The 26,778-nt window shown below is 39.3% G+C and overlaps 2 protein-coding genes across 2 annotated transcripts; one reads left to right on the top strand and one right to left on the bottom strand.

Annotated features, from left to right (window-relative positions):
* The first annotated feature begins 154 nt into the window (after window positions 1-154).
* On the top strand, window positions 155-11,165 carry chrnd (cholinergic receptor, nicotinic, delta (muscle)). The gene is made up of 12 exons (XM_074693652.1): window positions 155-785; window positions 1,868-2,013; window positions 4,251-4,295; window positions 6,064-6,173; window positions 6,286-6,441; window positions 6,550-6,665; window positions 6,749-6,949; window positions 7,238-7,349; window positions 9,429-9,543; window positions 9,631-9,841; window positions 10,755-10,873; window positions 10,957-11,165. Exons 1-12 carry the CDS (start codon window positions 728-730, stop codon window positions 11,137-11,139), a joined length of 1,572 nt encoding a protein of 523 aa, XP_074549753.1. The 5' UTR covers window positions 155-727; the 3' UTR covers window positions 11,140-11,165.
* Window positions 11,166-15,056: 3,891 nt separating this feature from the next.
* Window positions 15,057-26,205, bottom strand: LOC141807600 (uncharacterized). The gene is made up of 6 exons (XM_074693724.1): window positions 26,127-26,205; window positions 20,365-20,685; window positions 20,034-20,294; window positions 19,649-19,945; window positions 16,488-16,623; window positions 15,057-16,339 (listed from the first exon to the last, which is right to left on the bottom strand). Exons 1-6 carry the CDS (start codon window positions 26,194-26,196, stop codon window positions 16,327-16,329), a joined length of 1,098 nt encoding a protein of 365 aa, XP_074549825.1. The 5' UTR covers window positions 26,197-26,205; the 3' UTR covers window positions 15,057-16,326.
* Window positions 26,206-26,778: the final 573 nt, after the last annotated feature.

Here is a 26,778-nt window from a genome sequence, read left to right as displayed (position 1 = left end):
AAAAAACAAAACACAGCAATCATAAATAAAAAACAGAACATAAAAAAATGACATAAGATTGAAAATAAGCTTAAAGACAAACTTTAATTAACAAACAAAAAAAAGATAAAAACGTAAAAAACTTGGACAAAAAATCCTGTGTATAGGATCCTTAATGATATACCTGCCTACCTGGGGTCCCTCACCCAGGTCTACACCCCTTCTCGCCCACTTCGCTCTGCTTGTGAAAGACGCCTGGTGCTCCTAACCCAGTGCGGCTCCAAATCTCTAGCCAGACTCTCCTCCTCTGTTGTGCCCAAACAGATCTCTTTCTACCTTTAAGAGATGTCTGAAGACTCATCAGTTCAGTGAACACTTGAGCCCTTAATCTGAGCCTTTTCCTCTTTGTCTCAGGAGTAGAATGATCCGGAAGGTCTCAGGTCTCAGTGAGTCAAATTTTGAAGGATAAAAATCTTGATTGTTGAGTTGAATTGAGTTTTTTTTTAACCTGTGAGTTTTAATATTTGGTTTGAATAGAAAAATGTTAATCCTGGTATAAGGTCTTTCCTGTTATGTTATGTGACCCTCCTCCTCCTCTGTTTCCAGCTCAGAGCGTCAGCTGGCCGCTCTGTCTTGTCTATTTTCTCTGCTCTGTGTTTCTGCAGCTGCTGCCTGTCACTCTCTCAGGGCTTTGGCAGAAGGTCGGCGGGTAAAAGGACACAGCATTTCTCAGCAGTAGCAGTCAGCCATGAAGCTCCAGCCTGCAGCTTTGCTCACCGTGTTCCTGCTCGCTCTGCTCTCACCTGGTGAGTCAATGCCGCTCCTGAAAAACTCTCACCTGTTGATTTAACTCTGCTGAAAACTTCCACAGACTTTCAGTCAGAGTTTCACTTCAGCTACAGGTTGACCTGGATGTGTTTTCAAAGACCTGTAATGATGAATAAGCATTAAAGCAGCAACTATTTATCATATTTACATTTGTTTACCTTTAAAGTGGAAGTTTTTCAAGAAAAGACTTCAATTTGAAAAACTAAACATGTCCAAAAGTCACTGTTTTCACCTTCTTAGATATTACTGTTTAATGTTTTTGTTCATCTTTTAAGAAACTGCACAAAACAAGTATTTCAAAGAAGATTTAACATCAACTTTGCTGTTTCTTCCTGTGTGGCTCTTTTGGGGTTGAATTTTGTATAATCACCCGCTGACTACACATTTCTTCTTTACAAGAATTTGGGAAATTATCTGTTTTGTTTTGTTTTTTTCATAGAAAATGACAAACACTTTACTGTTTCATGTGTTAAACATAATTATATGATCATTTCTTTCACTTTGGTTAAAATTTGGACAAAATAATTGCTCCAAACAGACCGGTCTGGATCTCCCAAGTGTTTAAAATAACTTTATTTACTGAATTATGGATAAAAGAAACATTGTTGGGTTTTTTTGTGCTACAGCTTTCTTAAAGCCTTGATAATAAGACGGTTAAATGGAAATAAAAGCAGAATAAGGACAAAACAGGAAGGCGAATGTGTGTCAGCTGCAGCTTACAGAGCAGCTGCTGAAATATGAGCAATGTGTGTGTGTGTGTGTGTGTGTGTGTGTGTGTGTGTGTGTGTGTGTGTGTGTGTGTGTGTGTGTGTGTGTGTGTGTGTGAGTGGCATGCCTCGCTTTATTTACAGTATATTTCTGTCTCTTTAACAAAAACAAACACTGGATTAAGATTTGGAAACTTGTCTCAGTTTGAAGTCCCTTCAGGAGCTTAAACCAGGAAATTTTCTCCTGTTTTCAAACATAATTGTTCACCAAATGAAAACTCATGTCTGATAAAATCAAAGAAGTCACAATAAATTAAAGTTCCAGGATGAATTTAAGCTGTTTCTGTTTACAGGGTGCTGGAGCAGGAACGAGGAGGAGCGTCTGATAAACTACCTGTTCAAAGAAAAAGGATACAACAAAGAGCTGCGGCCGGTGGAGAGGCAACAGGATGTCGTGGACGTTTACCTCGCTCTCACTCTCTCCAACCTCATCTCACTGGTAGGAGAGAATTCAGGCTGACAGAGAAATCAGGATCAGGCAGATTATCTAATAAATTACAAAGAAAGTTCAGAATTTTGACTTCTGTTCTTTAATTTCATTATTTTGTCTTGTACATTTCTGTTTTTTTTTTCACTTTAATTCCCAAATTTAGACTTTTATTCATACATTTGTGTTTGTTTTCTGACTTTTATCTCAGAATTTTGTTATTTTAATCATTTTTTTTTAAAGAAGTCACATTTTTGACTTTTATTTGCAAATTTCTTTTAAATTTTTTCTTTAATTTCAATTTTTTTTGTTTCTTTTCCTCACATTTCAGTTTTTCTCTCTGGCTTTAACCTCAAAATTTGGACTCCCAGGCTTCACTTTCAAAACACTTTCCTCTTTAGCAACCTGTCTCTACCATATACTGTTTATAGAGTGGACACTGTGGCTCCGCCATGTACCATTGTATGGTTCTAAAGCCAAAATCCCCCCGTCACAGGCGCCGCCATTGGCAGCAATTGCAGCCAGAGTCTGTGCTGTAGAGACTGTGAGGGATTCTGGGAGAATCTGAGTGGAGCTGGGTGACAAAAATATATATTTTTTTTCTTTCGAGTGTCTAATCACTTTCTGACTCTACCTCCTGACATATTTTACAATCCCCGACAAAAATACTGGTAGCTGTCAATCATTGTTAAACGTTATGTAAAACCTCGTTTTTTTACCTTGTATAACCAATGAAAACGAAACTTTTCAGAAAAAGAGGACTTGGATTCAAGACAGCCAAATGATATCTTCAAATAACCACAACAATCAGACATTAGAAACATTTCTACCAGGTGTATTAATTTTTTAAAGTTTGACCACAGCCCATCTGGAATGACTGGAGAGATGGATCTTTTGACCTATACTGCAGCCAGCCACCAGGGGGAGCAGTTTTTGTGGAGACCTCACTTGGAGCCGAGCCAGGGGATGTCCTTTTTTTTTTTCACAGTCTATGGTTTCTACGGGAACGACGGCGTATTAGGACCACTAAAGAAATTAAACAAATAAATGGATTTTCGAGAAAAGAACTCAACATTTTTAGTTTCTAAAGTTGCAAATTTACGACTTTAGAAACTAAAAAATTTGCAAGTTCATAAAGTGGAAAATTTACAATTTAATAAACTAGTAAACTTGTGAGTTAATGAAGTCATAAGTTTGCGACCTTGTAAAGTCGTAAATTTATTGGTTTATGAAGTCACAAGTCCTGGATGTTAGTTGATGCTTTGCGTTGCGTTGAACTTCTTGTCAGATAAACGCACCTCCTCAAGTTCAGTGAACTCCTTTCTACTGAACAGCCCCATGGCACGACAACGTCATTTCAGAGTCCGACTGCTCATAAGAACGCGATGACTCTGGGCTAAAACCTGTAGTATCTCCTTATTGCTGAGACCAACTCGAAAGTACAGTCTGATGAGGCTGTCAATTTGGTCCATCTTGCAGTGAACTACGTAACAACCTACACATTGGAAGCCACATATAAGTCTCTGAGAAATCAAAATTCACTGGTCTATAAAGTCGTAAAATTGTGACTTTATATACTAGTAAGTTTTGTGTTCAGTAAGTCTCAAACTCAAAAACTTCTAGTTTTTATCTAGAAAATTTCAAGTTTAATTTTTCGAAAATTTATTTTTAAAATTTCTTTAAGTGGCCCTAATAAGCCGTCGTACTATGGGAGCCACTTCATTTAAATTTTTTATTTATTAGTTGTTTTAGTTGTTTCCCCAGAATCTCAACTTATCCTAACGACCTCTTTATCCAGAAAAACAAGATTTGAGATGACATTATTTTCTGTCCATCTAAAAATTTTAATTAGCTCAATTGCTATCATTAGCCAGAAGACAATTGTTGCCATTTGCATCTTTATGAAAAGTGTGAAAAAAACCAAAACAGAAATAGGCTCATTTACCTCAGTCAGCGTGGCGCATCATCAACTGGCGAATGGTAGAGGTCAACTCGTTGATTTGATTTTTAAAACACCAGAAATCTTTTTTGTTATAGATGTGCTGAGATCTCAAGAAAACATCTGAAAATAACTCTTTATCTCAAAAGCAGAAAAATAAAATGCTTCAAGATCATTCAGGGCTTCCGTACTTACTCTCATTTGTAGAAGTGAGTTTGATATTTGACATTTTTGCTTTTTGATGCTTGTGTGAAACCATCTTCAGTTGGTTGAAAACTGAGGGTTGTTAATTTTTTTTGCTCTTCCGTAGAAAGAGGTCGATGAGACGCTTCTGACGAATGTTTGGATCGATCACGTGAGTACACTGTAAAAAGTGATTTTGTATATTTGTTGATCTTACATATGATTTTAAATAAAAGATAACTGAAGTTGTTCTGATAACACATATAATAAATTGTCATAATCTCAGCTACAAAACATGTTTCAACTTAAAAATCTGTGTCCACATTGATCAATTTTTTTTGTGATGGTGGTTTGAAACCGTGAGTGAGGAGGAAACACAGTGGATATAACACCCTGCTGTATGTTGATAAGTTACACTGCGGGAGGTGCTCTGCTAATTGAGCCCATGCACCCAATGATTTTCAAAGTGAATTTTGTGTTAATGCTAATAAATGAGATTTGTTGATACATTAGGATTAGGACATTTGGGTCAACAGGGTCTTATATTCCTTCATTTTTTCCAGACTGGACTATTGTAACTCCCTCCTCCTTGGATTAAAGGTCCCATATTCTGCTCCTTTTCTGCAGTTTAATATGGATCATTGATGTCTTCATGAAATGGTAGTAACATGTTTTGGTCCAAAAAGCCAATAAATCAAGCACAGCAGCATTGTTTCCAGGCTTTCATAGCCCCTCTGTTCAGAACGCTCTGATTTAGTGGGCGTGGCCTTCATATGTAAATGAGCCACCGCTGATACCGCCCCGCTCTTCAGCGTCACTGAGAGCGGCGCCAAGAGCTCCGAGTGCACAATGTTTAGAAAAAACAGCAAAGCTCGTTTACCGTAACATTACAGGCTAAAACAACAGGATTGCCGCTGCTAAAGTTAGCATCCTGAAGCTAACACAGAGACAGGGGGGACACTGAGGAAAAGCTCTTACATCTGCTCCACAGCACACAGCATTTAAAATACTCACATTTCCAGGGTCCCAGGTTTGTTGGCGGATGGTTGGTAATGCACCTGGATTCAGGACCAGTCTATTGGCTAGACCTCTGTTGGACTTTCCAAAGTTGGAAAAGCAGTCGGCCGTGAAGTGACTAGCACACACATGCACAGTTTTACTGAGTGTAGCTGGCACATTTCCTTGATAAATGATGAATGACACTTAGTCTGTCTTCTTCTGAGATGGGAAGCTTGTGCATGCAGGGGGTTTGGGGGTATCTGCTTCGGTGGACCAATGAGGTCAGACTTGCTCCTGATTGGTCAAAAAAAGGGAATTGCTGACATCGGCAAATCCCCCAAATCCAAACAGCTCGTTTTAGGTCAGGATTTTATATTCACAAGCACTACTAAGTACAGGTTTGGTCATTAAATATCACATTTTGTGGGCTGGGAGGAAAGCCAAAGACCCACAAATTTCACTAAAAGACTTAACAAAGTGATTTTTGCGTAATATGGGACCTTTAAATGTTCTTTGAATTTATTTAATCTTCTTCAGTTGTTCTTTTTTTTTCCTTGATGTGAAATTGTTGTCTTGTGTCCTTGCTGTCAAAGCACTTTGTAAACCAATGTTTTTAAAAGTGCTATACAAATAAAGTTTTTTATTATTATCATATTATATCTACTGTGTTCCCCCCTTACTCACGGTTACGAAACATCATCACAGCAAAAATTAATTTGTTGTAAAAACTCGATGAACAAAGTCCAACCGACATGTTTTTTTTAGTTCTCTCCACCTTTTTTTCCTAGTTCAAATTATTTGACACTTCATGTTGAATTTACGTAACTCAGTCAAAGCAACAGGATGACTTGAGTCAACATTTTTTTAACAGTGTACAGAACCTTTAATATTTCCACTTAAGGCTTGAGACCTCCACTAAAAATCACTGAATCTGTTTGTAGACCTGGATTGACTACCGTCTGGCGTGGAATGTGACGGAGTTTGACGGCATCGAGGGGCTTCGTCTCCCGTCCAGCATGGTGTGGCTGCCTGAGATCGTGCTCGAAAACAAGTGAGAGTCAAGAAAAAGCGAAAGAGCTGACAGAGAGGTGCCTCTCACCTTGTCCTGGTCGTTGCACTCCACCTTCGTTCCTCCATGCCTTTCTTCTTTCTCTCGCTTTCAGTAACGACGCCAAGTTCGAGGTGGCGTACTACAGTAACGTCCTGGTGTTTCCTGATGGAGGAATATACTGGCTACCTCCAGCCATCTTCCGCTCCTCCTGCTCCATCAACGTCAACTATTTCCCCTTCGACTGGCAGAACTGCTCACTCAAATTCGTGTGAGGGACTTCATCAGCAACGCTCTGTGTGGAGGATTTGAGAAAAGTACGTTCAGAGTTCTGTTTGAACTCCTGACAAATAACCTCTGTCCTTATTTTCTTTCTCAGCTCTCTGACCTACAACGCCAAAGAGATCCAGATGAAGCTGAAGGAAGAGGCGGACCCTGAGACTGAAATCTTGCACACCGTGGAGTGGATTGTCATCGACCCCGAAAGCTTCACAGGTAAGTGTTACCATCAGTGGCTCATCCCTCGGGGTTCGTCAAATCAAAGAGTCATTTTATTTCTTCTTTGCTGGTGTCGACAGAGAACGGCGAGTGGGAGATCATCCACCGCCCGGCTAGGAAAAACACCTACAAGCACATTCCCATGGAGAGCAACAAGCACCAGGACATCACCTTCTACCTGATCATCAAACGCAAACCTCTGTTCTACATCGTCAACATCATCATCCCCTGTGTGCTCATCTCTTTCCTGGCCTCGCTCGTCTACTACCTACCGGCCGACAGTCAGTGCACATCACATCTCCTCCGTATCTTGTTCATATCTCTATCATATTTCGTTCATAACCTCACAGAAGCAGAATCTTTTCTAAAGTTGTTTTATAAACTCGGTTTGAGTTTTCCTGTCAATGTCATTTTTGAGTCTTGTGGTTGTGGAAACTTAGACTTATTTGCTTCCATGAACAGTTATTAACGATCAACAGATGACTGAAACAGATGAAACGTGATCTGTTTGAATTATACGCTGTCAGATGTATCAGTTTGAGTGTGTGTGTGTGTGTGTGTGTGTGCAGGCGGTGAGAAGATGACCTTGTCCATCTCGGTGCTGCTGGCTCAGTCTGTCTTCCTCCTGCTGATCTCTCAACGGCTGCCAGAGACATCCATGTCTGTCCCGCTTATCGTCAAGTATGTAAACATTAAAGTTTAAATGTTTGAGCTGGTATTGAGTTTGGTGCCCCCTGGTGGACAAAGCTGTTTTTCTAACCTGTTCACCAAAAGTAAAAGATTTCTTTGACAGAAAAAAGGATGTTTTGATCAGTCCAAACAAAACTTGATTTACAGGTTTGTGTTTCTGAAAGGTTATTTGTTAATACTTCTCATTTTTTTTAAGCTTAGTTCTGTTTTATTTTTGATCTTGCGCTATAAAACAAAAACCTTGTCTCCACATATGTTTTGCAAACTGTGTCCAAAATTTTCACCGCAAAACGATAGTCTATTTTTTTTTTTAATAAAAAGTGTCAAAAAGAGCTGATGGTTTTGAAAAAAAAGGCAGATCTACCATGAAATTTTCAACCCAAAGCTGCTTCAACCAACAGAGAGCAGTGATGGTGGAGTTACATAGAAAACAGTGAAGAGAGTGTGCACTGCTAATAAAAACAAAGCAGTGAAATGGAAAATAAGATGTTATTTATCAGTTTGTTGAATGTTGTTGTTTTAATCTTTGTTTAATGCTTTTTTTTTTACTTTCTCTGACACAATGTGGAGCATTGATCAGTGTCTTTTACAGTTCAGAAGTTTCCATTAGGAGATGCTTTTGTCCAAAGCGACGCACAACACAAGCAATAATTCACTTAGTTAGTGCGACAAAGGGCTACATGTTTTTTGGCTGCATGTGCTGCCATTAAGTGCAGATTGATTTTTTTTTCCCCATGGAGAATAATGTGTCCATGACCAACAACAATTAATCGCTGCAAAAATGTAGATCAACCTTCAACATCACTCAATGAACAGTGTTAAATATTCACTAAGAGCTGGGTCTGAGACCTTCTGACTCATTCTACCCCCGAGGACAAAGAGGAGAAGGGTCAGATTGAGGGCCTAAGTATTCCCTGAACAGATGAGTCTTCAGACATCTCTTTAAGTAGAAAGGAACTGGTAGTGGATCGTATATAGTTTGGTAATTCATTCCACCATTTGGGAACAACAGAGGAGAAGAGTCTGGCTAGAGATTTGGAGCCGCGCTGGGCTGGGAGCACCAGGCGTCTTTCACAAGCAGAGCGTAGTTGGCGAGACGAAGTGTAAACCTGGATGAGGGACCCCAGGTAGGCAGGAGCTGTTCTTGTCAATGTTTTGTAAGCCAGAAGAAGAGCTTTGGATTTGATTGGAGCTGCTACTGGAAGCCAGTGAAGCGAGATTAACAGCTGGGTGATGCGTGTTGTTTTGGGCTGGTTAAAGACCAGACATGCTTCTGCATTCTGGGTATTCTGCAGAGGTTTAAATGTACTTGCAGGGAGGCCTGCTAGGAGGGAATTGCAGTAGTTGATGTGTGATATCACAAGGGCAGAAGCTAACCAGAAGCTGCATGGGCTGTTGTGTCAGGTAGGGTCTGATCCTCCTGATGTTATAGAGGGGATATAAACAAGACCATCCAGTGTAGACCTGGATGAGGGACTTTTAAGTCTATAGGAAAATAGATGAGTTTTCAGACATCTCTTAAAGTAAAAAGTGACTCTGTGGATCGTATAGAGTTAGGTAATTCATTCACCATGTGGGCACAACAGAGGAGAAGAGTCTGGCTAGAGATTTGGAGCCACACTGGGCGTCTTTCACAAGCAGAGCGTAGTGGGCCAGAAGGATGGGTGACCTGGATGAGGGACTCTTACATTTATAGGAAAACAAAGAGCAGAATCAGTCTACCGCATTCAGACCCAGATTTCTTTTCCACAGGTGGGAGCCACAAAGAGCCATGGCTGGCAATGCATGCATAGTTTGCAAATACCAATAAACATATAGATTCAAGTTAATCTTTTATTCAGGGTCAACTCTGTCACACCATAGCTTTTATTGTCATTAACACAGATTCATTTGGAGCACTGCAGATTTTTTTTCCCCAAAGTTGTTTTTCAATTCTAAGAAAGTGAGTGAAAGGGAATATCAGGCTGCTAAAAAAAGGTATCTGCATTTTCTTTACAAACTCAAAAGTGAACTGTAAAAACAAAACACTGCTTGAAGAGTTTCGTTAATGTTGTCAATAATGTTTTTCAGATATTTGATGTTCATCATGGTGTTGGTGACGGTGGTGGTGTTGAACTGCGTGGTCGTCCTCAACCTGCACTTCAGGACACCGAGCACACACGTCATGTCTGAGTGGACCAAGACGGTAACACACATACACACACACTTATGAGAACACTAAATAAACACTCTATGATACACACTCACATTCTCAATCACTCTTACCTCACAGTTCTTCCTGGAACGGCTGCCCCGTCTCCTGCGTATGTCCCGCCCAGAAGAGGCGGAGCCGTACTGGGATGGAGCGCTGCCGCGGCGGTCCAGCTCAGTGGGTTACATCGCCTCAGCAGAGGAGTATTACAGCGTGAAGTCCCGCAGCGATCTGATGTTTGAGAAACAGTCGGAGAGACACGGACTGATGGCGCGGCCCACACACGCAGCTAGTAAGTCTGATGGCGTTCATTAGCTTAGCATCTTTTATGAGTCATAGAACAACAGGAAACAGCTCGGCAGTGTAGGCCAAGGGTCTTCAACCTGTGGCTCTGGAGCCTCATGTGGCTCTTTGAATCCTTTGCAGTGGCTCCTCGTAGCTTTAAAAAAATCACTGAAATATAGATTTTTTTTTTCTTACAGAGGGTATTGATGATTAAAGACACTGACACTAAATAAAATCCTGCATGAACATTTTGTTGAACTAAATCTTCATCCCATCTGTCAATAAAGCCTGCCACCGCTCTACTTCACCTCCTACAACATCAACAGCCCACCAACTTTCCATGCACCTGTGGCTAACCTCAAGTTTTACAGCCCTGGGAAGATAAATAATAAGATTAAAGATTAGATAAATTTTTACATATTTTCAACATTTTAAAATATATTTTTTTTAATTTTGGCCAATTTTAATTTTTGTTGCCCCCTTGCATTTTTTTTAATTTCTTTTTTCTTTTTATTTTTGCATTTTTGCATAATATGGGACCTTTAAGAATTTGACACTGCGAAAAAAAAATAAAAAAAATAAATAAATGAATAAAAATAATAACACAATTAGTTAATTTTCCTTACTCATCTTACAGATATGTAAGTCTGATGTCTAAAAAAATATATCCCCACATTTACATTATGAAAGTTGACTCATTTTAAGTGTAGTTTTCAAAACGGTGACACCATGGAGTAATGAGGGCATTTAAAGGGTTAAAATAATAAAAAATAATTAAATATTAAAGGGTGTAATATTGAAGCATCCCATGATGAGGAAATTATCAGAATCTGCTCTGTGTCAAAGGATTGGTGCTTTGGTGCAATTCTTGTGTCATAAAAACGCTTCAGTTTATAAACACTTTGGTGGATTTTGTGTAGTTGTGAAGCCCCAGGAGGACGGAGGCGTCACAGATCAGCTGTACTCAGAGATCAAGCCAGCCGTGGACGGAGCGAATTACATCATCAAACACATGCGCAACAAGAACGACTACAACGAGGTGAGAGCCAGAGAAAAACCGGGTTAGGACCTTTGGAGAGGACATGAGTTGAGTCTGATACATAACACCGTCTGTGTTTGCAGGAGAAAGATAACTGGAGCGGGATCGCTCGTACGGTGGACCGGCTCTGTCTCTTCCTGGTCACTCCGGTGATGACGTTTGGCACCATCATCATCTTCCTCATGGGAATCTGTAACCATCCTCCACACCTGCCCTTCCAAGGTGACCCGTATGACTACAAGGAGGAGAACGCCCGCCTGCTGTAACACCTCACAACACAAAGCTGTGTAACTGATCCTAAATCAACTTTCTTTTTGTTTAATAACTTGTAGTAGAAGTGAAACTAAGTTTACTGTTGTGTCTGATTTCATACGTGTGGTTTGAATAAAAACATTAACACAGCTGAAATCTTAATTCTTACTTCTTATCTTTAAGAACATGAGTTTGACATAAAAACTATTTTTTCTATTTCAGTGTTTCTTGTTTTAGAGGTTCTCCTGTCAGGCTTTTGTAGGATGATAAACAAAAGATGCAGTTACAGCGCCCCCCACTGGAAAGAAAGTAAGCAGAAAAGTATTCATGTGAGTGCTGTTTCATTTCTTAGACACGGTTAAAGGATGATAAATGAATGTGACACTGGCTGAAAAAAGGTGAAGATCTCACAATGATGTGTTTTTAATCACAATTTAAAGCCTTATTTTGACTGATCAGTTTTATTACCCAAAGGCAGAAAAACTCCCTCAAACAAGAGCACAAAATAAAATGTTTTTACTGGTTTTGTCGCAATAAAGCACCAAAATTATGTTTATTTTATTCCAACAGCACCAGAGCAAAAAAAAAAAGAATGGTTCACACAGTGTTGAGGAACCCCAAAAATAAGAAGATATGACACAAACGATTAATTCAGCTGCCTGGATTTGATCTACAGCTGGTTTTACCTGATACTTTTCTGGATGAGCAGCTTTAGTTTTGATAAATACAGAATAAGTAACCAGAAATACAGACTGACCGATTTGTCAACTCAGGGAAACCAGGGTAACATTTCTTTGTTTTGTAAACAGCAGCTCCCTAACGTTTTACTTCTACCAGCTGAAATTTTAGATATACGTACACGAGGTCCTGTAGTTTGAAACACAGTGAAGTATTTGTAAAAATACCAAAATCATCTTCATATTAAAGGTGCATTTCAACCATGGCCCCAAGACCTGAGTAGATTTCAGAAAGTAGGACAATGACGTATGGAGGATACAAAACAGGCAAATGTACAAGTGCATCAGGCCTCTAGAGGGTGGTATGATGAGAACAAAGGCATTTCGGAGGACTTTGGATTTATTGACATTTGAAAAGAGACAAGGGCTATTTTCCAAACCCCCTACTACACTAGCATTGACTACTATTTTGGCTGAAATTCAGTCTGTAGTAGTCAGTATGCGAAGACAAAAATGCACAGCACTAATACTGTTTGTCAATGTGGGTGGCAGGTTTTGGTAGAATTACCGCCATCTACTGGAATAAATCGGCATTACAACTACAATTCGAAAGAAACACATGTAAATCTTGTCACTTCCAGTTATAAAAGAGGCGTTCACTTCTACAAATTCTTTAAAGCCAGTATAAACCTCTAATCCACCATTTGAAACCGCACGTGGATTCTATAGAGGGATTATCAGTCTACGTCGTCATAAAGATGCGCGCGCATCAGCGTTTAGCTCCATTCATTCAGACGAGTTAGCATTTTTTTTTAAACACTAAATTCAACCTGTTATATCAGTGTAAAAATTTACTGTTGTTCAGTGGTCAGTGGTTAGAAACAATACCATACAACAGAGACAACGTCTATCAAGTTTTGACCGTTACAGAGCAACCGGTGTTTTCGAGTTAATAGCCACCATGCTAACTGGTGACTGTCAGCGAGCAGTATTAGTGATTAACGGTCGAGAGTCACCAGTTAACAGGGTCACACTTTACACTGAAACACCAGCGACGTCTGCGGGTGAATAATTAATTCTGGACGTAGTTTCTGGTTCTTTCATTATGAACCGGTCTGCTCTTTTTGGTCTGGGGGGGTTTCTGATTTATTGATACAGGTTTACGTCTTGGTCTGTCACAGTCTGGTTAGTGTCCACGGATAATGCAGTCATGAGCATCGAGTGACAGTTGTGTGTTTTAATTGCTCTCTGGGTACACGCCGGATTTCTCGGTTAAAAACGTCTGTCCACCAAATATCTGTGCACTCACTGCTATTTCATAAACCTGGGAGCCATTTACCATCTGTACAAGTCAAGGGTCTCCAACCTGCGGCTCTGGAGCCTTATGTGCAAAGGCTCCTCGTAGCTTTAAAAAAATATTATTAAAATGAATAATTCTTATTTTTCTTACAGATTATTAAAGACACTGACACTAAATTAAATCATGTGTAAACATTTTGTCATTAAAATATGAATCACATCTGTCAAAACAAGCTTTCAAATTGTTTTTGAGATATTTGGATTTTTTTTAATTTCATTTTTTTGAAATTTTTGCAAATATAGAACAGAAATCCATTTTTTTTAAGTTTGCAAATTTTTGAATTTTTTTTTTTTAATTTTCAAATGTAGCAAATTTGCAGTTCACATTTTTTGGCAAATGTTTTACAGTTAGCCATTTTTAAATTTAAATTTCAACATTATTGCACTTTTTGCAAATTTGTCACATTATTTACATTTCTTTTCTTTTTTTTTGGGGGGGGGGGGGGATTTTGCAACTTACTGAAATTATGTAAATTTTGCAAATTTATGAAATTCATAATATTTTTTTAGTTGTTAAAAGTATTTGCAAATTTATTTTTCTATTTTTTTTTTATTTTTATTTATTTATTTATTTATTTATTTTTATTTAACTGCGTTTCCTATTCTTGCTGATTTTATGTTTTTTATGTTTGGTCCTCATGGTCTCTTTTTAGGCTGCATGGTTCTTGTGTTGTCTGGGTTTCTATTAAGTACTTTAATTTATGGAAAGGACCTTTTCACCCCATGTCCTTTTACACTTTCTCTCACTGTAAGTCTTATTTTAAACTGTGCTTTTTGTTTTTATTTTATTGTGCTCATTGTTTGTTTCTGTTTTATTTTGTGCTGAATGCTTGTAAAGCATTTTGTAAACTTTGTGTTAAAAAGTGCTATACCAATAATAAAATGATTAATTATTAATTATTATTGAGAACAAAAGAACTAAGACATCACATGTACAGTTTCATGGTCACAAAAAAACTTTGCATTGCAACAATAATCCACTAGATTTTTACTATGTGTAGAATTGTTATTAATTTTTTAATATATTTTTGTCTTGATTGTGAAGATAAAGTAGATTTTGTGGCTCCTGAATGACTTTAATCCAGGCGAGCGGAAGCAAAATTACTCCTTTTAAAGTATAAGTTGCAGACCCCTGATATAAGTATTGATATTTGGTTTAAAAATGTGTTTTTTGGTGGTTAACTCCTCCACGTCAGTTGACAAACGTTTTTACTCTGCAGTGCTTCTGCACTACACTGTTGACTTGTGCGCGCATCCGGCCTCGTTGATAAACAACTAATCCCTCTATAGAACTGGTTTGTCTATCAGCTGTAAAGATAAAAAGTCAGTCCCTTCCAGATTTATTTTCAGCACGATATAAATTGTGATGTGAGATTAAAAATCAAATATTAACAACATAACTAATTTGGCAACTATAACATTACGGTTTGGAAAACAGCCAAGCTCTAGATCAATAGAACAATCTCTATCAATGACTTTCAGCAGGATGCATCCTTTAGATACTGATCTAATTAGGAGATTATGACACATAAAATAAGCAGCATTTGAACAGCAGTTGTAAACTGGATATTGACTGACACGTTCCACACAGCTGAAGGTCTCCAGTTGACAGGGTCACTCTTTAAACTGGAACACCGGGAGCTGACAGAGACGCATATCTCTGTGAATAGTTCCTGTGGTGAAATGCAGCCCAAGTTGCGAGTGTTAAATGAACTGTCACAGAGTGTGGGCACCCCTGAAGTGACCCCATTCACCGAGCAGTTTCTGAACTGTTAAGAAAACACATTCCTCTCAGTGAACACATTTTAGATAAACACAACTGTATTTCATCATCTGACAAAAGTCAGCTGGGATACTTCAGCTGATCTGATCATTCTTCCACAGAATGACCTTTTGAGCAGCCAGGTTCCAGCCAGCAGGAACAAGTCCCCAAAATCCTGCATGAATACTGTAAGGGCTTTTAAAGGATGTCCAAAGACAGCCTCAGTGCTGAGTGAAGACAGAAGCTTCGTCTCTGCCTCGGTACAGCTCCCTCCTTCAGGTTTACGTTTTCAGTGCAGGAGTTGTCGTGCATAAGCTCATCCTTCAGTCCCTCTCAGAAAGGGTCGTCTCCACTCGTGTAAACTAAAGATCTGTTTCATCCCCACCTCAACATTCATGTGGTCTCTTTGGACTGTTTTCCTTATTCCTTCCACACAGGCTCAGTCCAGACCGTCACAGCATGGCTTCATCTTAACCAGGGCTTGACATTAACTTTTTTGCTCACCAGCCACTGTGGCTAGTGGTATCCCTGAGTTACTAACCACTCAGTATTTTCACTGGCCAAAATTTGTTGTTGGATAATTATGTTCAATATGATTAAAGCCAATGATGACATGTTAAAGTTTACTTAAAAAAGATTTACAACCTCTTTAACTGTAAATGACCCCTATGCACACTCAAAACAAGACTACATCAATGTTAAAATCCACAGGTCCTTAATCAGGTATTCAGCTCTGATAAAGTTGTGTGTAACATTTTTCTCCTTTCATATGAAAATATGCAGTCTATTAAGACATAGTAATTAAAATAGCAGTTTGTTATTTCTTATAATAAAATGGTAAAGGGGATTAATTGAACTGATAAAAACTCAGCAAGAGACACTGTCGGGGTGTCGTGGCTAAATCTTTTCACCCGAGTTTGACCTGACCCCTGTCAGCAGTGACGTCGCAAAGGCTCCACGAATGGACCAATGATGAGCAAACGCTTTATGCAGGCAGTGCTCATGGGAGTTGTAGTGTCGTGGTCTTATATTGCAGTTGGTTTATTATTTCAGATGCCGTTTGAGAAAACTACAATTAAACGTGTGTACATAAAATTCAACCCGCCAAAGTGGCTAATGGGAGCGGCGGTGTTACCAGCCACTGCCGAAATCCACCGGCATTTGGCCGGTCAGCCGGTGTTAATGTCAAGCCCTGATCTTAACGGAGAGATGTGAGGTTAGGGTTAATCAATAAAACTTCAAGATGTTCCAGCAGGGAGAGGATTTCAGTCTAGATTTTAAGGCTAGTTGAATAGATCCTCTGGGTCTCCCCTGTACCATTCCCAGGCCGATACTTGGCACAGCACACAGCGTCTACACCCTTTTCTGGTTCCTGCTGTGCCTGGTCATTGCACAACTCCAGCTTAATACGGCCCGCTAAAAAAGAACGGAAACAGAAAAATTTATTACAGTTTATGAGAAAACAGAAACTTTTATTTTCCCCTAAAATCTTTTTTTTTCAAACACAAATCATCATCAGTATGTTCCTTCATGTTCAGAGCTGATAGTGAATTTGGAAACTTACTTGTTTGGAGCTTGTTGGTCATTGTCTCTTTGTTTATAGTACCTCCAAAGGTAAAATGCTCCAACACTCCCTGGTATGAGCAGAACTAAAGCTGCCAGCACCCCACCCACGATTGCCCCAGTTTTATGTGAAGAGTCTGAAAAGAGAAAACAGTCTGTGAGTTAAAGGTAGCACCCTTCAATAAACAAATCACAAAACTAACCTTAAAAGTCATACTTTCATGTCTCTGCTGACAATACCCAGATCTAGATTTCCAAATCATCCTTTCACCACTGATCAAACACACTGGATGAACTGAAATCTCTCAGTCAGAAACGTTAGCATCACACCAAAACATCCTTCTTTCATCTCCATAACATCACATGTGGCAGGATATCTCGTCACTAAAGCCTTGTTTCCACCAAGCAGGCTCAGTTAAGCCTGGTCCTATTCGCGTTTCTTCAACCAACTGTGCCCCCTTGTGGTAGGCTGCATGTAATAAATCCAACAAAGAAGAAAAACATGACACAGATGGAAGACAGCCAGGAATTCATTTTCTCTGTGATTGGCATGTGGCTCTTTGATACAAAGAACAATCAAGCTTTGTTTAAAGAAGACTGTGTGCTGCCAGGAGAAAAACAGCAGCCACTGTCACACAGGAAGTGAAGATTCTCTCAACCAATCAACGGTCTGCAGTGTTGTAGCTCCACTTTCCTGGATCAGATTGGTTTAGTCTGGCACCCCAACGGAAGGGTCACAAAAAGTGGGATGGCTCGTCTTGGTTATTTGGGGATCTGTCCCAGGATTAGTCAGTGAAAACACTGTGCCATGCAAACTGAACGGCTTGGGCTTAGTGGAAAGTGTGGTCAAAAACTCCCAGCAGCACAGAAGGGGAAAAGTCGTATCTGGCGACTGATTGGAATATGCTGGTTCCCTAGCAGCATATTCTATTTTGAAAACTGGTGTGCCAGTTCCTTATATAAAATAAAATAATATAATATAATATAATATAATATAATATAATATAATATAATATAATATTATATTATATTATATAATGCAATATATAATATAATATAAAATAATATAATATAATATGATATAATTTAATATAATATAATATTATATTATATTATATTATATTATATTATGCAATATATAATATAATATAATATAATATAATATAATATAATATAATATAATATAATATAATATAATATAATATAATATAATATAATGCCAGTTCCATCAGTGGTATGCCACTCGTCTAAGACTGGTATGTTCTGTTTTCTAGAGCCAGGAGCTGCTGTAAAAAGGCATGTCTTTACCAGACTGTTTGTTTTGACCTTGACCTGCTTTGAATACTTTAACATGTCTTGACAGGCACTTTATTCTGCAGTTCTAACTGAATGAAAATAAAGTTAAATTGATTCGATTTAATGGTAGATGCATGTGTCCAGCAGGTGGCAGTAAGCATCTTAGTTGTTTGCAGTCAAAGAGGAATAATGTTCTGCATTCAGTTCAGAGAGGCTGTTTTCCAAACTGCCTACCACATACTACATGTGAATGTAGTATGTAGTAGGCTCTGCATACTACCTGCTTTTGCTTGTAATATCTAGTATGACTGTTCTGTTGGGTCTGTTTTGTAGTATATTACTCTGGTTTCCAGTCTTGGAAGGCGGACCTACCTATTATGTTTTTTTTTGTTTTTTTGCCTTCAGTATAAATGTACAAAACAATCTATGGGCAGATCTCAGCATTTTAGTTATTTTGTTAATCATATCACACAGAATCACCATACTTGATTTCTAATCTTACACCAAAAGTTATATCATTTACTGAAAAAAGTGTAAAAAAAACACTTCTATATCATCCATGTATGGCTTTAAAAATGTGAATTAGTGGTTTATATGGACTTTAATGAATTTGTAGAAGTAAACACCTCTTTTACATACTGAGGCTGTTTTCCAAACCGCATACTACACTAGTAGTGCTGACTATTTTGGCTGAAATTCAGTCTGTAGTTGTCAGTATGCGAAAACTTGCAAAATCTCCAGTATCCTAAAAATCCTCTGATGTCCTACTGATCCAGGAAAATTTCTCAGTATGCAACAGACCAGACTACCTGGCATACTTTTTCCCACAATGCACGGCGCTAATGCTGTTTGTCTATGCGGTGGTAGGTTTTGGTGAAATACCACCATCCACTGGAATTAATCAGCATTACAACTACAATACAACAACACTAATGTTAGACGATCCATGAAATAGAAGTGAAGTGATGCGCAGAAACACCCGTAAATCTTGTCACTTCCAGTCGTAAAAGAGGTGTTTACTTCTACTAATTCATTAAAGCCCAAATAAATCACTAATTCACGTTTTTTAAACCATGGGTGGGTTATATAGAAGTGTTTTTACATCAGCCGTGAAAAAAGAAAAATTCCTATAGATTATTAATAGATTTATTTTCAGTAAACGATATATCTTTTAGTGTAAGATTATAAATCAAGAATGTTGATTCTGTGTGATATTATCAACAACATAACTAAAATGCCCATAGATGTTTTGTATATTTATATTAAAGGCAAAAAAAAACCCAACATCATCTAGCTCCACCTTCAAGACTGGAAACCAGAGTAGTATACTACAAAACAGACCCAACAAAACTGTCAGACTACAAGCAAAAGCAGTAGGCATTATGTAGTGCCGACTACATGCTACATTTACATGTAGTATGTAGTAGGCGGTTTGGAAAACAGCCTTGGAAATTTTCCTGGATCAGTAGGGCATCCAGGGATTTTTAGGATACTGCAGATTTTGCAAGTTTTCACATACTGACTACTACAGACTGAATTTCCGCCAAAACAGTAGGCGCTGCTAGCGTAGTAGGCGGTTTGGAAAACAGCCCTAGACAGTGGCTAGGCTAAGCTAGGCTAAGCTAGGAAAAGCCAATGCTGAGCGAGTTCACTGATCAACTACAATCGACAGTTTACTGTGATACTGAGAATAGCTGCAACTTTTCAGAGCACTCAGACACACTGTACAAGTAAAGACGATTAGGCAAAGGCTTGGTCGTAAGGAATCAAACCTCACCTGTCCCTCAACTGTCTCTTGATACCAGATGATGAGTGGTTAGTTTTCTGAAGTGTTAGGACAAACCTCTGACCTCATCTTGATCTCACCTGTTATAACCTTCAGCTCTGTGTTTGTGATGTAATCCTCCTCGGCCGTGCTGAGCTCACAGGTGTACACTCCGTCATGATCCGAGGACAGGTTCTCCAAAATGAGATCCCTTGTTTCAGACGTAGTCTTCACGTGCTCCTTCCATTTCCCAGAGTACTCACGGGGGGCGCCAGCTGTTGTCTGTCTCAGGATGATCTGACTGTGGTTGAATCTCCAGGTGAGTCCAGTTTGTGGGGCGTGTGGGGTGTTTTGATTGCAGAGGATTTTTGTTTCAGTGCTGGAACCGTTGAGTGAAGCTAAAAGACAAAACGTTGGTGTAAATGTTGACAGAGAAACATTTGAAAGGTCATGGCCTCGACTTTAGCATCAGTTTGTGTTTCTTACTTGGTCTGAGCAACGTGGCTTTCCTCTTGTTTTTGCGAGTGCTGACGGTGCAGCTATAGTCCACGCTCTCATCTACCAGCTCCATCACAGAGCTGATGCTGTAAAGCTGCTGCTCAGTCTGCAGGACTCTGGGCTCTTCAGTAGAGTTTAAGGTGGATGAAGGGGGGGAGGACCAGGTGAGATCAGGCCGGGGGTGGATTCCTTCAGCGCTGCAGCTGATCTTGTTTCCTTCTCGCTGCATGTTGACTCTACCTGGGAAAGCTGAGAAAAAACGAAGACAAATATATTTTTGACCTGTAATATTCTGAATTTTCTGGTGTCTTTCCCTTACCGTTCACTCTCAGCTCCACATTGCAGGTTTGCGCACTCATTGTTGAAACGCTGATGTAGCACGTGTATCTGCCCTCATCCTGAACCTTCAGCAGAGCCAGTCGGAGCAAGGCGTCTCCATTGGAGAGATCTTTCTCCTCCAACCCTGATGCTCTCCCTCTGAAGTGCTCGGCCTGATTTTTAAAGTCCACTTTATCATTGTGATAAAAAATCACCTCCTTTGTTTCGTTGACTTTCCAGCGGATGAGTAAATGTTCTCCAGTCTTGAACCTGCACAGTAGGGTGCAGCTTTCGTTGAAATTACAGTCCAGTTTGTTTTCACCTGCAACACAGAAGAAGAAATGTCTGTTAAAGTCCAGAGAAAATGACGACTGTTTTCAAAGACTCAAAGGACTTTTCATTCAATTCTGAGAACGGGATTTATTCTGAGTTTATAAACCAGCCCAGAGGAATAATAAAGACAACTCATATTTTGGCGACACATGCTCACCTTATTTCTATCAATCTTTAAAATACTTTTTTGCATCTCTTCATTTATGTTCTCCTCGGCATTAAAATTCCCTACTGGCTGCCGTTAAAGTCTCTAAATGGCATCATTGACTAATTTGCATCATTTACATTGTACAGTGAAGAAAATAAGTATTGAATGCGTCAACTTTTTTCTCATCACATTTATTTCCAAAGCTGCAATTCAAACAAAATTTCTACCAGACATTGGTATTAACTCAAATAATCCACACGTGAAAAGAAATAAAAAAAAAAGGTTGTTTTTTCACCAAGCAGTTAAATAGCACACACCTCATGATGGGTAAAGGCAAAGAGCTCTCTGAAGACATTCACAACCTGATTGTTGCTCAGCATCAGAATGGAACTGGTTACAGACTTATATCAAAGCACCTGAATATTCCAGTCAGCACCGTTGGGGCCATTATTCACAAGTGGAAGAAGCACCACCTTACCATCAACAGGCCATGCACAGGAGCTCCTTGAAGATTTCTGACCAGGGAGTCAGAAAGATAGTCAGAAGAGAACTCAACCAGCCAAGGACCCCCCTGAAAGTGCTCCAGAAAGACTTGGAGGCAGCAGGTGCAATTGTTACAGAGAAAACAATAGGCAATGCACTCCACCGCCATGGCCTCTATGGACGCTCAGCCCGCAAGACTCCATTCCTCAAGAAAAGGCATGTTGAAGCTGGTTTAAAGTTTGCTAAACAGCATCTTGACAAGCCTGTAGAATACTGGGAGAATGTTGTCTGGTCAGATGAGACCAAAACTGAACTTTTGGGCTGTCATACTACATACCATGTTTGGAGGAGAAATGGCTCTGCACATCAGCCAAAAAACACTACACCAACAGTGAAGTTTGGAGGTGGAAGCATCATGGCATGGGGTTGTTTCTCATCTCATGGTGTTGGCAAACTTCATATAACTGACGGAGCAATGAATGGAGCCATGTATGGGGAAATTCTTGATTTGAATCTGCTGCCATCCACCAGGATGATGAAGATGAGACGTGGCTGGACCTTCCAGCAGGACAACCATCCAAAGCACACGGCAAAGTTGACTCTCAAATGGTTTCAAAAAAAGAAAATCAATCTGTTAGAATGGCCTAGTCAATCACCTGACTTCAATCCAACTGAACATTTCACAGAAGAAAAGAAAAGGGTTCACCAGAGGGCACCAAAGAATATTCCAGATTTAAAGACAATCTGTGCAGAGGAATGGGCCAAAATCTCACCTGAGCAGTGTGGGCCATTAGTTCAAACATACAAGAAGCTTCTGGAAGCTGTCATTGCAAACAAAGGCTTCAGATGAGTCTCAGTTAGCGTGTTCAATCCTTTTTTCCTGTGTTATCGTACTTAATTCCACATAATTATTATCTATAGACCTGAACACCAATGTCTGGTAGAAATTTTGTTTGAATTGTATCTTTGGAAATAAATGTGATGAGAAAAAAGTTGACGCGTTCAATACTTATTTTCCCCACTGTATATGAAAATATAATGAGGCTGTAAAAGAGAGGACTACCAACATAGGAGAGGAAGAATGTGAGTAAAAACAAATTAACCTAAGGAGGCGCTACAGTGTAAAGACAGTGAGTCATGTTTTCTCAGAGTAAAGATCAGACAACGTTTACACTGAGAGCCTTTCAGAAGAAATAACTTCTCCTGTCCTGTAAATTTAAATTGCTGCTCATATCTCCAGGCCTTTGGTTGAACCGTACGGATTAAGGTCAGGGAGACATTTGATTTGTCTCCTCGTCCTCCCATTATACAGATAGTTAAACTTATAACTCTGCTGTGAAGAGCTCAAAATAGCAAGGATATCAGTTAGCTGAGGTCTCTCTGACCACACCACTACATGAACTTATCCACACACTCATATTGATCAAACACAAGGAGCGTGACTGTTGCTGTCACCGTCTCAGAGAGATGTTGGAGATAATAAAAGAGTCCGGGAGTTCTGCCAAGAGCTGTCTGACTGGATTCCCTGAATGTTTTATTTTGAGTCATACTCACAACAAACTGTGATCCCTTCGACCTTTCTTTCTTCGTATCTGACTCTTGTTACCAGGATTTCTTATCTGACTTTACACTTTGACATTTCCCCTTTCCAATCTACAGGCCTCAGCAGCTGCAGGATTTTAAGAACTGTGGTTGAAATAAACATTATAAGAAAGAAACCATTCTTCTCAGGTCACTTCTCCCCACTTCTGACCTCTGAGCAGCTCTTCCTCTGTGTGAGACTTTCTGCAGAGCAAGCTTCTTATGTCAGCCAACCAAACATGGGTACAGCGTGCTCAGAGTCAACTTCAGACACAAACAGCTTCATTGTTTGTGTCTCACTTCATGGGAAAGTCTGATTCTATCTAAGCTAGTGTGACTTTATCACTGTTTGTTGTTACCAGCATGTAACCTCCAGCTTTCTTTTTACAGTGTATTAACCATGACACTATGTCACGTTCACATTTTCTGTCAGAATCACAAACAAAACTCACAAGTATATCCAGTAACATCTCACCAAACTACACTGGGCTGTACATGGGCTAATTGTCTAAAGCTAAAGCTCTGTAAATTCTGCAGAAACTCATCACGTCTTACAGCTGACGCCTTTAAATGAATGAATTAATCAGGATGTGAAAAAGTGGGAGTTAAAAAAGCCCATTCGAGGACTCAAGACTGAAAATTAAACTCAATAAAGGGAAGTTTTAAGAGTGAGTTGTACACCGCTGGTCAAAAGTTTTAGAACACCCCATACTTTTCCCAGTTTTTAATAAAAAATAATGCAGTTTATTGTCTCGTTTTACTCTGAAATGAAAGCAGAGAACAAATAACTAAAGATTAAATAAATCATAGAATTTTAACTTTGATTCATCAGTCCAAAGCACCATCTTCAGTCATCCATTGGTGGTGATTGATGGTCCAGTCAAACTTCTTCTTCATCTGACTCTGTCTTAGTGATGTCTTTCTTTCTGCAGCCTGACTTGTCAAAGCTGCATCTTAAAGTCTTCTCTTCACAGTAAACTGAGACCGCTTACAACCATCTCTTTGAATCTGTGAAGCTTAAAGCTGCTGACTCTCAGAAACTGGTCTTCTGATTCAGGGTGGCTTTGGCTCTGCCAGACCTCGTCCTGTCAGAGTTTCCAGTCCCAGTTTGTTGGTGTCTTTGGATGCTGTGGGAAACTCGTCCCACTAAGCTCACCTTGACTTTTCTTGACCACATTTCTCTTGAGGAAAGATCATCAGAACATTTACACAAATAGGTCTGTCTCTCTTTCTTTATAAGTCCCCCTTTCCTGCTCATTTTTGGAACGTTGTGACTTTCTGCTGAACAACACTGTTCAGTAATGCTCTCCATGAGGGTCTGGTCCCATGGTGTGTTCAGCTCTACATTTATCCACACAGAGATGTTGGAAGGCATCAAGAAAACTTGGGGCACTTGTTGGAATTGGTAACACCAACTTTTAAGGCTTGATCAATCCACATTACGGAAAAACAGCTTGTAACAGGGCCTTTCTGTATAACCATAACTATTTTTCAGCTTTTGGTAACCTCACCTTATTTCTTGACCTCTGGCAGTTCACTGCCTACTTTTGTACCATTATAAAGTATTCATTGGGCTGTTTGAATTTCAAATTAAAAAAAAAAAACTGTAAAAGTTGGGTTGCTCTAAAACTTTTGACCACCAGTGTATATTTGGATAATAACAAAAGAAGAGGGGTCTTTAAAAAAAATATATATATATATATATATATATATAATATATATATATATATATATATATACATATATATATATATATATATATATTTTTTTTTTTTTTCAAGAGCTTATCACTTCTTGACTCTACCTCCTGACAAATTTAATATTCCCTGAAAAAAATACACAAGAATGTCAGCTGTCAATCATTGTTAAACGTGACGTAAAGCCTCATTTTTAACCTCTAATAACCAATGAAAACAAAACTTTTCAGAAAAAAAGAGGACTTGAATACAAGGCAGCCAAATAATATCTTTAAATCACCACAACAATCAGACGTGAGAAACATTTCTACGAGGTGTGTTGATTTTTTAAAGTTTGACCACAGCCCATCTGGAATGACTGGGGAGACATATTTTTAAACCTATACTGCAGCCAGCCACCAGGGGGAGCAGTTTTTGTGGAGACCTCACTTCGAGCCGAGCAAAAGTAACGTTATTTTTTTTTTTTTTTAGTGATAAAAGACACTTTCACGACCGTTTTGTAATCATCCCGCAGACCCCCAAGTTATAAAGTTGGAGTTATAAAATGGTGCTATAAAGGAAAAAAAATGAGCACAAAAAATTAATATTTGGGGCTAAATATGTTGTCTGTTTGTCTTGAAAACAAATCCAGATAAATCCTGATCCTGCCATAAAAACATCCTGATATGTTTTCCCCATATCGCCCCCTAATGGAGGACATAGTCCTTGGTCAGAAGCAGAGTTTGCTGATGTTTACTCAGCACGTAACACTGCAGAAAACTGACCACTGATCAGCTGGTATCAAGAGACACCTGATGGACAGGTGAGGTTTGATTACATCAGTCTGTGATAATGGAACAAGGATGTTTGAGCAAACTGACGAGAAATCACTAAGAACAAAAATAACAAACAGAGATTTCATGCTACTCTCAAGGTTAATAAACAGTCAGTTAGAGGTGAAAATCTCCACCTGACTACCCTCGCCATATCTCTGATCTGTTTCCTGTTTAAAAAATGTTTCCATGTATTGTACTCTATGGTGTAAAGTGTTTATTTTCACAGAAGGCTTACTACACACTCGCGACAAACCTCCAGTCTTTGAATAACCACCCTGAAGTTTGCAGCCAGATAATAATGTAAAGAATTCATCCTCAAGCCAAATCATCTATAAATAAACATGATTACCTCGTCTAAATCTAAATCTGATAAGGTGAGCGAGTGAAGCCTCCACATTATCAAATCTGTCTACAAAAACACTCCTGGAAACCAGCCAGGTCTTAGTCAGCAAAGAGGAATATGTGCTTCCTACGCCGCAGATTGTTAAATCACATTAAATATGACAGATTTAGTTTTACAGAAGCAGTTTAACAAACTCACTGTGTTTAAGTGAAATGAAAAGACACAGCTCGCCTGTCACCTCGGCTTCAACACGCAGGGAAAACCTGACTCCTTTCTCTGTAAACATCTCCTTTGATTCATTTCCTGAGCTAAACGTTTAAACAAACCTGTGGTTAAAAATGAAATAAATAAGACGACACTCACCTTCTCCGGCACATGGCTGCAGAGGAAAAGAGAGAAACACGAGGAACACGAGCTGCTTCATGCTGACCATTCTCTCCTGTGTGTGAGACAGGAGTGAGACTGGAAGAGCCAAGTGCAGCAGACACACCTAGTGGACGGCTGGCTCCCGCCCCCTAAGGAAACACTCTCACTATGTGAGGAAATGATCGATGGTGAAGTTTGCTCTGATAAAGAGCTGCACCAAGGAACTTCCTTTGATTGGGAACAGATGGAGGGAGCTGATTCATGTCTTGTTGAGGTATTTCTCTCTGCAGACTGTTGGGTATTTCTGTGCAGTTATCCCTGAACTTGGATCCCTCTGCAGAGAAACTAAACTATGATCTCACACACTCTCTCCATATGAGGTTACGACCCCGGCTGGCTCTCTGTCTGTTCTCAGAGCTCATTGTTCATTCTGGAAAGTAAATGCATTCCCAGCCTGTTTCAACCCGTGTGTGAGGGAGGGGAATACTTCCTTCCCACTTTCTGCGAAAAGATCCTTAACCCTTTAAAACAGCACACAAAGTAACCATTCAGGAAGAGCAGTTTGGGTCAGCAATCATTTCCTGTCATAGCGATCCGAAATAGAAATTCAGATGGGCTACAGCAGCAGAAGACCACACCGGGTGACCCT

The sequence above is a fragment of the Halichoeres trimaculatus genome, unplaced genomic scaffold, assembly GCF_033239565.1.
Source record: "Halichoeres trimaculatus isolate MK-OKI-2021-1 unplaced genomic scaffold, fHalTri1.1 fHalTri1_scaffold_18, whole genome shotgun sequence".
Taxonomy (NCBI): domain Eukaryota; kingdom Metazoa; phylum Chordata; class Actinopteri; order Labriformes; family Labridae; genus Halichoeres; species Halichoeres trimaculatus.
This window is presented reverse-complemented; position numbering and strand designations above follow the sequence as displayed.

Bases quoted from the DNA above. Each gene is read 5' to 3' on its own strand.
- chrnd (XM_074693652.1), top strand. From the start codon at position 728: ATGAAGCTCCAGCCTGCAGCTTTGCTCACCGTGTTCCTGCTCGCTCTG. The intron at 786-1,867 runs GTGAGTCAATGC...TTCTGTTTACAG, and splicing joins GCTCGCTCTGCTCTCACCTG to GGTGCTGGAGCAGGAACGAG. The intron at 7,350-9,428 runs GTATGTAAACAT...AATGTTTTTCAG, and splicing joins TCTGTCCCGCTTATCGTCAA to ATATTTGATGTTCATCATGG.
- LOC141807600 (XM_074693724.1), bottom strand. From the start codon at position 26,196: ATGGTCAGCATGAAGCAGCTCGTGTTCCTCGTGTTTCTCTCTTTTCCT. The intron at 19,946-20,033 runs GTAAGAAACACA...TTTGTCTTTTAG, and splicing joins AGCCACGTTGCTCAGACCAA to CTTCACTCAACGGTTCCAGC. The intron at 16,624-19,648 runs GTGAGATCAAGA...TTCTCTTTTCAG, and splicing joins AGAGCTGAAGGTTATAACAG to ACTCTTCACATAAAACTGGG.